This window comes from Onychomys torridus, chromosome 8 (genome assembly GCF_903995425.1).
Source record: "Onychomys torridus chromosome 8, mOncTor1.1, whole genome shotgun sequence".
NCBI lineage: Eukaryota > Metazoa > Chordata > Mammalia > Rodentia > Cricetidae > Onychomys > Onychomys torridus.
Genome location: NC_050450.1, coordinates 85,511,461 through 85,524,074, shown reverse-complemented (window position 1 = coordinate 85,524,074; position 12,614 = coordinate 85,511,461). Strand labels below are relative to the sequence as shown.

At 45.5% G+C, this 12,614-nt stretch overlaps 1 protein-coding gene across 2 annotated transcripts in view; it reads right to left on the bottom strand.

The window, feature by feature from the left end:
* The window catches only part of Socs7 (suppressor of cytokine signaling 7), a 37,330-nt gene extending 29,713 nt beyond the window's left edge, over positions 1–7,617 (bottom strand). For both annotated transcript variants that reach the window (XM_036194831.1, XM_036194832.1), the window contains exon 1: positions 6,423–7,617. In XM_036194831.1, the coding sequence (XP_036050724.1) occupies positions 6,423–7,420 (998 nt within the window). In that variant the 5' untranslated portion in view covers positions 7,421–7,617. The remainder of the gene's footprint in view (positions 1–6,422) is intronic.
* Positions 7,618–12,614: the final 4,997 nt, after the last annotated feature.

Genomic DNA, 12,614 nt, shown 5'->3' with positions numbered 1-12,614 from the left:
GTACACATATTTTTAGAACTCTTTTTTTTTTTTTTTTTTTTTTTTTTGTTTTTTGAGACAGGGTTTCTCTGTGTAGCTTTGCGCCTTTCCTGGAATTCACTTGGTAGCCCAGGCTGGCCTCGAACTCAGAGAGACCTGTCTGACTCTGCCTCCCGAGTGCTGGGATTAAAGGCGTGTGCCACCACCGCCCGGCTAGATCTCCATTTGTATATAGAAAATAGCTGGGATGATAAAAGCCCATTTCTAAGATGATAAGATGGTTTTGGAAAGCAACAAGAATAACAACAGATGAACTTTTCTTTTTCTTTTTTTAAGGTTTATTTACTTATTATGTATACAGCATGTTTGACTGCAGGCCAGAAGAGGGCACTAGATCTCATTACAGATGGTTGTGGACCACCATGTGGTTGCTGGAAACTGAACTCGGGACCTCTGGAAGAGCAGTCAGTGCTCTTAACCTCTGAGCTATCTCTCCAGCCCGAATTTTTCTTTTTGAGACAGGGTTCTCATGCTGGCTCTGAATCTGATATGTAAATGAGGATGACCCTGAACTTCTGACCCTTCTGCCTCTGTCTTCTCAATGCTAAGGCTATAAGCATATACCATCATACACTGTCGATGAAGTACAACATGCCCAGTTTATACAGTGCTGGGGACTGACCTCAGGGCTTCATTCATTAAAGGCAAGTACTCTACCAACTAAGCTACACACACACCTCCTAGGCCTCCAAATAAACATATTTTGTAGTGCTGCTAGGGATCTAATCTGAGCTTTCAACATACTAAACAAGACCCTACTGATTGAGTTACATCCCCAGCCCAAATACACATTTCAAATCAACTCTCCTTACTACACTCATGGGTTGTTATTCATGCCTTCCCACATCACCTTGAAAAACACTGGGGTACAAAATTAAAGTACTTTTAACTCTGCCAGAAGGCCACTTGCATCTTAGAACAGACTCACTGGAGAAGAATTGGGTAGATCATGACTCAAGCGACAGGACAGACGGCTTTAGGCAGCAAGTCTTTTGGGGGCTTGCTGACTTTGAGTCAGGTAAGTCATTGCCTGAGTTGTAGGTAAGAGAACGTCTCTGTCCATTTCCATTCTGCAAACTATAATCAGCATTGCAACAGATTAATGAGATAAAAGGAATTAGAAGTGCTAGACTAAACAGGACAATAGCACAAAGATGTAATCATTGGCCACTTTTCAAATTCCTAGGAACCTAAAAATCAAACACGAATCATGTCTACCACTCCTGTCCATAAATCCCTTTATACCTAAAACTTACAAGTATCCTTTCATAAAATGCCTTCTAAACTAGGATGTCCAAATACTAGATTGTTAGCTCCAATACACCTCTGCCCCTGCTAATGCACTCAGTGCCAAGATAGGCAGCCTGTGCCATTTCTAACACATCATAAGCCAGTGTGTCTGTTCGTGTGCTACAGGCACAAAAACCATGTGTTCATTTTTAGTTCCAATACACAGACATCTGTGCAGCAAGGTCAGATCCAAAACTCTATCGTAAACCAACTCAAAAACTGATGGAGGGAACTTCTAGGGATAAGCTAAGGGTGTAGTCTAATGCCTAAAACCTCAGGAATGATGTTGCCACGGAGAATATCCAAGGTACAAGACTCAAGTGGACAGACAAAAATTTTAAAGCCAGAGAATTTATTCTGAGAGAGCTGACAACCATAAGCAGTTTGTAAAAAGAAAGTTTAAAAGGCCAACAGACTATGAAACAAAAACCCAAACATAGCTCACCACACCACACTATCACCTTGCTCTCAGAATGTCATGTTATGACTCAAAAAGGCCCCTTTGAGCCTGGCTGTCACGGTAACACATGACTATGATTCCAGCACCTAGGAGATGGAAGCAGAAGGATCAGATCAAAACCAGACTTGAACACATACATAGTAAGTTTGAAGCCATCCTGGGCTATATGAGACCAGGCATAATCGTATCTATCTATAATCCCAGAGCTCATGAAGGATCTCCCCAGGAGCTGAGGCAGGAAGATCAGCTCAAATTGGAAGCCAGGCTGAGCTACACGGTGAGTTCAAGACCAGTCCAGACTGCATTGTGAGAGGATCTCAAAACGGGACTAAGGGGTGAATCAGCTGTTACTTGCTGCTCTTCCAGAGGACCTGGAAGAGCTTTGGTTCCCAGCACCCAAACTGGGCAGCTCACAACTGCCGTAACACCAGATATATGGGATTCAATGTCCTCTTCTGACCTCATCGGGCACCTACATATATGTGCACATACATACTGACATACACATTTAAAAAATTCTTGTTAACCAAAAGTAAGAATAAGGGGGAAAAAAAGGCAGCAAAATACACCCCTTCCCCTGGATCTCAAGACTCAAAGAAATAGTAAGTTTCTGATGTTGGCCAAGTCTACCCATGACAGCAGAGCCCTAAACTCATGCCAAAGAAGCCTCTCTCCATCCAGAATTGTACCTTTTTTCCCAAACAAATCAAAAATCACTACAGAACTGCTCTCCATTTCTCCACCACACAACTGTAAAGACTGCCAGGAATAGCCTCAACTGTCAAACTCAGTAAACAATCCTAAGGACAAGGTACCTATTCCCAACTGAGTGTGTTAGTGTGTGACGATTCAAACAGGGCAGATAGATATTATTTTTCACCAAATCTGAAGAAAGACAATCAGCTCAACATATGTGAAACAGACAAGGGGACTCCACTGGTTTTCCTGAAATAGCAAAGTTCTATATTATACCAAGGCCCACAGGCATGAAGCCCAGCTCTCTGAATTCTGACATATGTGTGGTATGAGGCCTAGCCCAGCTCCTCAGTACAGAAACCTGATTAGTTGGCAGGCTCAATCTTACTTCATTTTAAAGAATTTTCAAAGCTAACTCATACTATTTTTTTTTAATTATTATTATTTTATTTACTTGAAAAGAAATTTTTGAGGCAGGGTCTTCCTATGTAGCTCTGGCTGGCCTGTTCTGTGACTTGTTATATAGACCAGGCTGGCCTCAAACTCAGATATCTGCTCACTCACCTCTGCCTCCTGGGTGATGGGATTAAAGGCAAGTGCTACCACCACCTGGCTACATTTATTTCTTTTTAAGAGGTTAGGGGTGGGTGATATGTGCCACAGCAGGCATGTGGAAGTCAGAGAGCACCTGCAAGAGTCAGTTCTCTCCTTCAACCATGTGGGTCCCAGAGATTGGCTCAAAACTCAAGTCACCAGGCTTGGCAGCAAACACCTTTACCTGCTGAGCACCTTGTTGACCCCATGCTCCTCTTTTACTTTTAAAGATTGATAGTTTTTACGTGTGTATGCACATGTACATGCAGGCATATGTACATGCGCCTGCTGAGATCAAAAGAAGACACTGTGTCCCCTGCAGCTGGAGTTACAGGTGCTCTGGAGCTCCCCAACCTGGGCGCATGGGCACCAAACTCCAGTCTTCTGCAACATTAGCAAGTGCTCTCAACTCCTAAGCCATCACCCTCTAGCCCCCTTATAGTGCTCTACTCCTAAGACTCTACATCTGGGCAGGTCCACTCAAGCAAATCCAAAGTATGTGAAAGAAGTCAAGTTGTTCACCAGTAGAACATGCAGACTGCTAAGCCTTATAAAAATGATTGTTAGGAAATACTTTCTCATCAAAAGCGTTAGCTGTGGGAAAAGTGTAGATGGCAAAGGCAGATGTTGAGAAGAGTAAAGAGAATTATGCCTAGAGGTTACCATAAATGCCCCAAATTACATAGCAAAGCCAGCAGAGGCCATAATTAACTTCAACCAACAATGATGTGGAAGCCGCCTAACTGGCAAAGGGCTGAAATTTCCCAGTGCTTCAGGTACTACCATTTAAAACAAGAGAACATGTGAAAACTCCGAGCTACTGTTCTTTCAAAAAAGGAAGGACTTGCTTAGGAGATGCAGACCCACAGAAATCACAACCACCCTGGCCAGACTTACCAAGGTTCTCACAGCCTCAGGCTGCCAGCACGACTGGCACACACTAAGCATGGAAAAGCTAGCAAGCAGCACCGAAGCTTAGCACAGGAAAAAAAAAAAAAAATGCACCAATTCAATCTTATCACTTCTCTTCCAAAAAGCACAAAATATTCCATCCAGTTTTCTCGTCTTCCTTCTATTCCTGTAAGGACATGAACAAGACAATTTATAGCTGTCCCATTTCACAGATGAAAACGACAAATCTGCCCTCCATCTCACAGCTAATGCTGAAGTTCCAAATGGAATCCAGACTTTCCTAATTCTCTATACAACATGCTGCCTCCAAATAGCAGTCAACCAAATGTTTACACACAAATACCTAGCTCTTCTCCAATTCATCAGAAAAAGCTCTTGGACCAAAACATTTATTTCTCCAGTGCCCTGAACTAAGCTTCTTTGCAGAGGTACAGCCTAATTTGCTCTGCAGCAGAAATCTGTATTGTGCTTAGCGTGAGGGTTGGTGATAGAGCAGCCAATGACCATTAAATTCTGCTTCCAAAGGCAAAAAACCTTTGCTTCACAATGTTATATGCCTTTTCCACTTCCTAATCTATTAGATGTAGCAGCTAATTTCACGCCACACCTCATACTCCACGTCTCAGGAATCTTAGACCAAGTCCTGGTCAATGTACAACAAAGGCAAGACAAACCACAAGAAAATTATCAATCCATCCTATGTCATTACCCACAGCTTCAATCCTGCTGTCCACCCTCAGCTGATGCAAATTTTATTGGTAAGTGGAGCATCAAATACAGAATCTACCACTGTTAGGGGAAAACTGTTCCAGCAGCCACACACTTGTCAAGACCTGAGCTCTCAGCAAGAGTTCACAAAAAAAGGACAGACTAGCAGGGATTTGGGTTTGGTCCACAGCACAGCTATCCAGAAATGCTGTGTTGCCATTTCTGGATATCTGACAGACTACACCTTGTATCTTGGAGTACTCAAGTTCCCTTCAGAAATCCACATCCAGGATCAACTGGGGAGCATTAACAAAAATTCAAATATTAGGGGGCTGGAGAGATGGCTCAGCGGTTAAGAGCACTGGCTGCTCTTCCAGAGGACTCAGGTTCAGTTCCCACACCCACATAGCAGTACACAACTGTCTGTAACTCCAGTTCCAAGGGATCCGATACCTTCACACAGACATACGTGCAGGCAAGCAAAACACCAATGAACATAAAAATAAAAATAAATTATAAAAAAATTCTAATTGGGCCCCAGATATACTTATCTTTCACCCCAAGAGATTCTAGTGCTCAGCAAAGTTATCAGTGTCTCTGCTTTTTGGCTTTGGTTTGTCACTGTCAGTACGTTTCAAGAACATATCATATAAACCACACCAAGACCAATTCCAGCCAGGCATGGTGGCAACAGGCCTCTCTAATCCTGGCACCAGGAAGGCTGACTCGGGACTGAGGAGGATGAGATAGGAAGATCAAGAGATCTAGACCAGTCTGGGCTATACAGTGGATTCAAAGCAAGCCTGATCAGCATTATAAAACCTCGTCTCAAAACAAAAGCCACCAATTCAAGTCCAAGACAGAGTCAGAACTACAATTCACAATCACAGTTATACCACAAAGTAAGTCTCATTAGTGGATGCAATAGCTAACAGCTTTCTAAACTGATAGATACTACAGAACTATGCTCTTATGTCAAAAGTCCATTCACTTTTTAGAAATTAAGGGGAGGGGGCCTCAAAGTCTAAGTTTGGAATTGTTATTAATTGGCCTAGAATTCAATGTGTATACACTGAGCACTATCAACATCTGTGTGAAAGTGAGAGAGCAAGCATAAAGCTATTCTCGGAATGTGGTCAGCACATACGCTTAGTTAGACAGCAAACATCTAAGAACCACCAGAAGAATATTAAGAATGGAGATGCCCAGCTGATTGCTGACCAGATTCCCCAGGCCATTGTGCTTGCATATACGTGTGAAGACCGGGGGCAGGTGCACAGAGAGAACAGGCAAGGTGGCCAAGATAATAATAGGCAAGCGACTGACACTAGCTTTTTGACCCCAGGGCCACACATTTCCAGACCTCCCAGCAGCGGTAGTAATGGTAGACAGACACCGGGGGTGGGGGGAGGTGGAGGTGGGAAGCTTAAAAAGTGGGGCCAGTACAGGGATGGTAGGGCAGGGCTTCCAATCATTCCCAGCAAGAGAGGCTAACCCACTGAGAAGTGTCACCGAGTGTGAACCCTCCAGGACTGAAAGCTGTTTCCACAATTAGCTCTGATCTAATGCGAGGTGTCACCACCTTTAGTCCCAAGCGTCTGCCTTCTCCAGAAGTCCACAGCTTGAGGAGTGACACTACTGTGTTAGCAGCAGCAGGGGAAGAGAGAGAAACGAAATCAGCAACGGAAGTTTGTCGCCTGCCCCCCGCCCCAGCCAATCTCACCTCCCCGCATCCAGCTCCCGGCCCGTAGAGCCTCCCATGTCCGTCAGGCTCGCAGCTGAAGCTGCCAGATCTCCAGAAGGCCTCTTGCCGGTCCCATCCCCACTGCCTGAGCCGCCGTTGCAGCTCTTGGTGCGAAACAGGCGACTGAGGCGAATTTTGAAGGAGCCCTTTCGAGAAGGGCCCGCGAGGGGCCGGAGGGGCCCGGGAGGCGGCGGCGGTGGGGGAAGTTGCTCCCGCTGCTGCTCCCGCTGCTGCTCGCCCCGGCTCAGGCGCCCTGGAGGGACCAAGTCTTGCAGCGGGAAGGGCACCGGGGGCAGTTCGGGGCCCGGGGGCTGCTGCAGCAGAAGCCGGCCACCCCCTCCTCCTCCTCCTCCACGGCCCGGGCTGCTGAGCTCCTCTTCTGAACAGCTGTTAGTCTCCAGGCTCTCGGCCTCCGATTCCAAGCCTTCTAGGACCAGCAGCGCGTCGCTCGTCTCCGTGGGGTCCTCCCCGGCCTGCGGGGCGGCAGCAGGCGGCGGGGGCTGCTGCGGCGGCGGCTGCGGGGGGCACGGGCACGGGCAGCAGCCTCCGCCGGCAGTCTTAACCCCGGGCCCCGCAGGCTGCCCGAGCCCCAATGCCGCCAGCTGCGCCTCCAGTCCGGATACCGGACCCCAGGTCCGCTCGAGCGCCAAGCCCGCAGGGAGGGCCTTGGGATCCAGCGCACAGCGGTGCCGGGGACACAGCAGTTCCGAGGGTCCCGGCTCCGGGGCCGCCTCCGCGTCCTCCTCCTCCGGCGGCCGCCCCACGTTGCGGAACACCATCAGCTGCGGCGGTCGGGCTCCCCGCGGGCCGGGCCGCGCGAGGAAGGGTGGCGGCGACGGGCCATGGCTCGGGGGCGGCGGCGGCGGCGGGCCTGGCTCGGGGGCCGCCTCTCCATAGCCGAGGAGGCGGCTCAGGACCCGGTACGAAGCGGCGGCCGCCGCCGCCGCCTCGCCGTCCCGGAGCTCGGCCCCCTGCATCAGGGTGAGGGAGGGAGGGCGGGCGGCTGGGAGCCGGGCTGGGTGGGGACTAGGCCGGGCCCCGACGGAGCCCCGCCCGCCGCGGCCCCCGGAGCGACAGCGTTAACGGCCGCCGCGGCCTCTGCCTCATAGAGGAGGCGGGGGGCGCGCGGAGCGCAGCACGAGCCCAGGCCGCGCGCAGCCGCCGGGGACCGCCCCCTAGGCGTCACTTCCTGGCTAGGTCCCGCCCCCTTCCCCGGGGTACGCGGCGTCAGCCTCCACTGAGCTTGACGTCGTTCTCCGCTCTGGTTGCTATTGGCCGTCAACTGGTTCTGTGGCCTCCTTGGTCTCCGGCACCGACCCCTGCCTTTTCACTTCCTGGGCGCCCAGGCCCGGTCCACCCTTCCCTGTGGAGCGGGGCAGGCCTTGGGACCTGAGTCTGCACCTGGGGGAGGGTCGCAGCCCTTGGCACTGTCGGTGGGTCTGGTCCCCTCCAGGCTGCCTGGGGTGTGTGGCCTTGGCCAAGTCATTTCGTTAAATCTGTATCCTCTTTCCTGGCATCCGACGAATTATGGAATGACTTTATGAAAATGTGTTCTAGATCCGGCGGTGTGCTGTGCCGTGATGAACAACTGGTTCTTTGGGGGAAGAGAGGGTGTGTGTATATAGTTACATAATTTTATCATCAATTTGAGATAAAGGATGTATAGTACACAATTTCCAAGAAATAATAAGAGTATACAATAGCCAATTCTGTATGACTGATTGCCAAATGCATGCTTCTGCTGGTTTTTGCCACAGTGTGTGTGTCATGTTGAGGATAGAAGCCAAGATAAGCCATGTGCTAAGAAGCATCAATTCAACCACCAGAGCTCATTCCCAGCCCTTCCCAAACTGGTTACAACTGACCAAGGAGTGTAACTGTAACAAAATTTTTTACTGATACTTTCCTCTATTGATGCAAGAGGACGGAGAAAAAACCAAGACAAAAGATCAAATTGTCAATAATGGGGACAACTTTGCTGAATCAGAACTGGTTTCAATGACTAGAAGGGTTTCTTCAACTTTTTGTGTTATTCCTAATGTCACACCTACAGATGTACAGGAGGTATAAATCAGAAGCACTCAAATACTCTCCATCACTTAAAAATAATGTGTATGCACGCGCACGCACGCAACAGAGCATCAGAGGCCCTAGAGCTGTAATTTTTCTAGGAACTGAATTCCAATCCTCTGCAAGAGCAGAACATGCTATGAACTATCTCTCCAGCTTCCTCCATCCCTTTTTTTTTTTTTTTTTTTTTTTTTTTAGACAGGGTTTCTCTGTGCAGCCCTGGCTATTCGGGAACTTCCTCTGTAGACCACACTGGCCTCAAACTCACAAAGATCTGCCTGCTTCTGCCTCCTAAGGATTAAAGATGTGCACCTACCTCATCACCCAGCTCCTCCAACACTTTTTAAGTCAAGGTAACTAGCAAACAAATCAAGCACCAGTTTGTAGCGCTTGCTCAGCAGCTAATATCCACCCACTCTTGCTAAACTCAGGGAGACATGAGCTTTAATGTACCATCCTTCATGTGGTAGTTTCATTACATACCATGGGCTGAAATAATGCCAAGAGCATAGGTAAAATTATGTGTTTGGGGCTACTAAGGTAGCTCAATAGATTGAGGTACTTGTTACCAAGCCTAACTTCTATCCCTGGGACTCATATGGTGGAAAGAAGACACTACCTCCTGAAAGTTGTCCTGTAAACCTCCATTTACATGCCATGGCACAGGGGTTGGGGATTTAGCTTAGTCGTAGAGCACTTGCCTAGCAAGCATAAGGCCCTGGGTTCCTGGGTTTGATCCTCAGCTCCAAAACAAACAAACAAACAAACCTGTCATGGCACATGCAGACACACAGAACACACAAAATAAATAAATGTAATAAAAATTACAAGTTTTGAGAATCTAGTACCTTTCTTTTTTTTTGTTTTTCCTTTTGGTTTTTTGAGACAGAGTCTCTTTACATAGCCTGGCTGTCCTGGAACTCACTATGTCCAACAGGCTGGCCTCAGAGATCCTCCTGCCTCTGTCTCCTGAGTGCTGAAATTAAACATTTGCGCCACCACCACCTGGCTATGTGTAGTGGTATTCTATTCGCTCTGCCCATGACCTTGGGCTATATGGGTTATAGGACCTGAAGGAGGTGGTGCTTCTTGCCATTGTATGTGACCTCTTAAAAGGAAAGGGAGATATATGTTCGTTTTTTAATGTGTAAGTTTCTATACATATATATATATATATAAGACATACATAGAACACATATATAACATGATATATACATAACATTATATGTGTGTACATACATACACAGACACACACATACACATATATAGCTAGGGATTGAACCCAGGGCCTTGTGCATGACAAACACTCTACCTTTAAGCTCTACCTCCAGTCTTATAGGTTTATACAATTTAATTTTTTGTGTGTGTGTTTTGTTTTTATTTGTTTTTTGAGACAGGGTTTCTGTGTGGAGTTTTGGTGCCTGTCCTGGATCTTGCTCTGTAGACCAGGCTGGCCTCGAATTCACAGAGATCTGCCTGCCTCTGCCTCCTGAGGGCTGGGATTAAAGGTGAGCGCCACCACCTACAGAGAGTTCTGACTACCACGTGGGTGCTAGGAATAGAACACAGATCCTTTGGAAGAGCAATCAGCACTCTTAACCACTGAGCCATCTCTCCAGCCCAGCAACTGTGTTTAACAGCACTTGATCTTAGTCAGAAGGCCAAGAAGTTATGTGTAATAACTGGCTTACAAAATTCCAAAAACTGCCAGGTGGTGGCATATGCCTTTTATCCCAGCACTTGGGAGGCAGAGGCAAGTGGATCTCTGTGAGTTCGAAGCCAGCCTGGGCTACAGAGTGCAGACAGCCAGAGCTGTTAACACAGAGAAACCCTGTCCAAAAAAAAAAAGAATCCTGAAACTTTAACAATTGAATTTCAGAGGCTGCCATAGTGTGCCCCTAACACCACTAGCCCTCACTTCTACATCTGAAAAAGGCAGGCAAGCACTGTAGCTTTGCTTACTTGGTAAGGATGTTGTGAGGAACAAATAAGATGAACTTAATAAGACCAAGTTTGTGTGGAGGTGTCACGGGAAGTGGAGAGACCAGACAGGAACCCACTGTGATTGTTCCTGTGGGAGATGTTGAAGGATTTCTCCATTACTTGGCAACAAGCTAAGGATATTGTAAAAAAATGTCCTACTTGTTCCTTCTATAACCAAACTCCATTACCTGCAGGGAGCAATCCAAAAGGTATACAAAGAAATGAAATTTGGCAGATGGATGTGTTTCATTTTGCAAAATTTGGAAGATTAAAGTGTGTATACCATACCATTGACACCTATTCAGGATTTCAGTGGGCAACTCCTATGAGTTCTGAAAAGGCTGATTCTGTGATTACACACCTATTAGAAGTTATGGCCATCATGGGAATACCTGTACAAATTAAGACAGATAATGCCCCAGCATATGTCTCCAATAAAATGAGACGGTTCTTTGCTTATTAAAATATAAAGCATGTTACAGGTATACCACATAATCCCACAGGCCAAGCAGTCATAGAAAGATCCAATCGAACTTTAAAGGATATGCTAAATAAACAGCAACAGGTAACAATGACTCCTAGAAATAGATTGCATAGTGCTTTATTAATCTTGAATTTTCTCAATGCTGATGAGAAAGGAACAACAGCTTTGGAGAGACATTGGACAGCAGACAAAACTCCTGAGCTAAACCAACCGGTTTATTTCAAAGATGTGTTGACCTCAGAATGGAAACCTGGATATGTCCTATGTTGGGGAAGGGGTTTTGCTTTTGTTTCCACAAGATAAGAAAAGCTATGGATACCAACAAAATTAATAAAAATTTGATTCAAACAGGAGAAACCCCTTGAAGAGGAGAAGTAAAAGATCATCCACCAATGTAACATCTCTTCAGGTTGTAAGAAAAATTTAACAATCAAAGGTTGGGGTAGGGTTCTGTTTTTGTCTTTCCAGGATAATGGAAATACCCATCTTCCAGAAATCATAAGGCCTTGGATATCCGGATGTTTACAACAGAAAAAAAAGACTCTATTGGTACCAATCTACACAGGGTAAGATATCACTGTCTAACATCTATATCTCTATCAATCTAGAATAGTTGTGATTCCAATTTAATTATAAACCAAGCTGGCTTTGGAGATGGAATTGGCTCACTCCTTCTCTAAACCCAAGCATATTGATAAAAGAAAAGGTTGAGAGATTCTTCAGTCCCATATCAGAAGAGCCCTCTGGTGTGAGACAGAGGAAACCAATTATAAGAGACCATTATCTTCAAGATTCTAATTCTCTCCATGCTTACTCTTGATTTCTTGGAATCCTTTCTTACAAGTCATGACTTCTTTAAATCCAAACCTTCCATTCTGATAAAAAATAAGTTTTTTCCAATAACAATCTCTGAAGTCTCCAGAAGGAAGATGGGGCCCCAACAACAACAACAACTCTACCCAATCCAGAATGATGCCATGGTAATCATCATCATACTACACTTCTTGCCAGAATTTCAGACAATCTTACCCATTACTCTGAATCTACAGTTAGTCTAACTGAGATTTAACTATCTGAGCTTTCTCACAGTACCCAACAGAGATACCATCACCCCCTAAACAGCAGGAAGCAGTTCTAAGAAAACGACGCCCCTTATTCCTTAGGTTTCATATTTCTCAGGGTTATGGATAATGGTTCTAGGGTTGAGGGTGGAAGAAACTGTTAAACTCAGTACTCTCCTTAAGGAAAGAAAATATGTCTCAAAAAAAAAAAAGGGAAAAGAAATGGAATGGATAGGTATAAGATATTATGGTAGACTATCATATACATTAGTAAACAAATTTAGTAATATAGCAGCTTTTGCACTGTTATGAATTCTTATATGTTGATACAAATATAAACTTTTTATATTCCTATTTAAGATAATTTGTATATTGATACAAATACAGAACTATGTTTGTTATATTGTACACATATTTTTACTCTTATTTGAAATATTTGTATATTGATACAAATGTGAATTTATCTCTGTCATACTATATGTATGTTCTACTTCTGTTTAAGATATTCTGTATACTGATATATATTTAGGATTATTATCATATTGCATATTGCACTATACATTCCTACCTCTG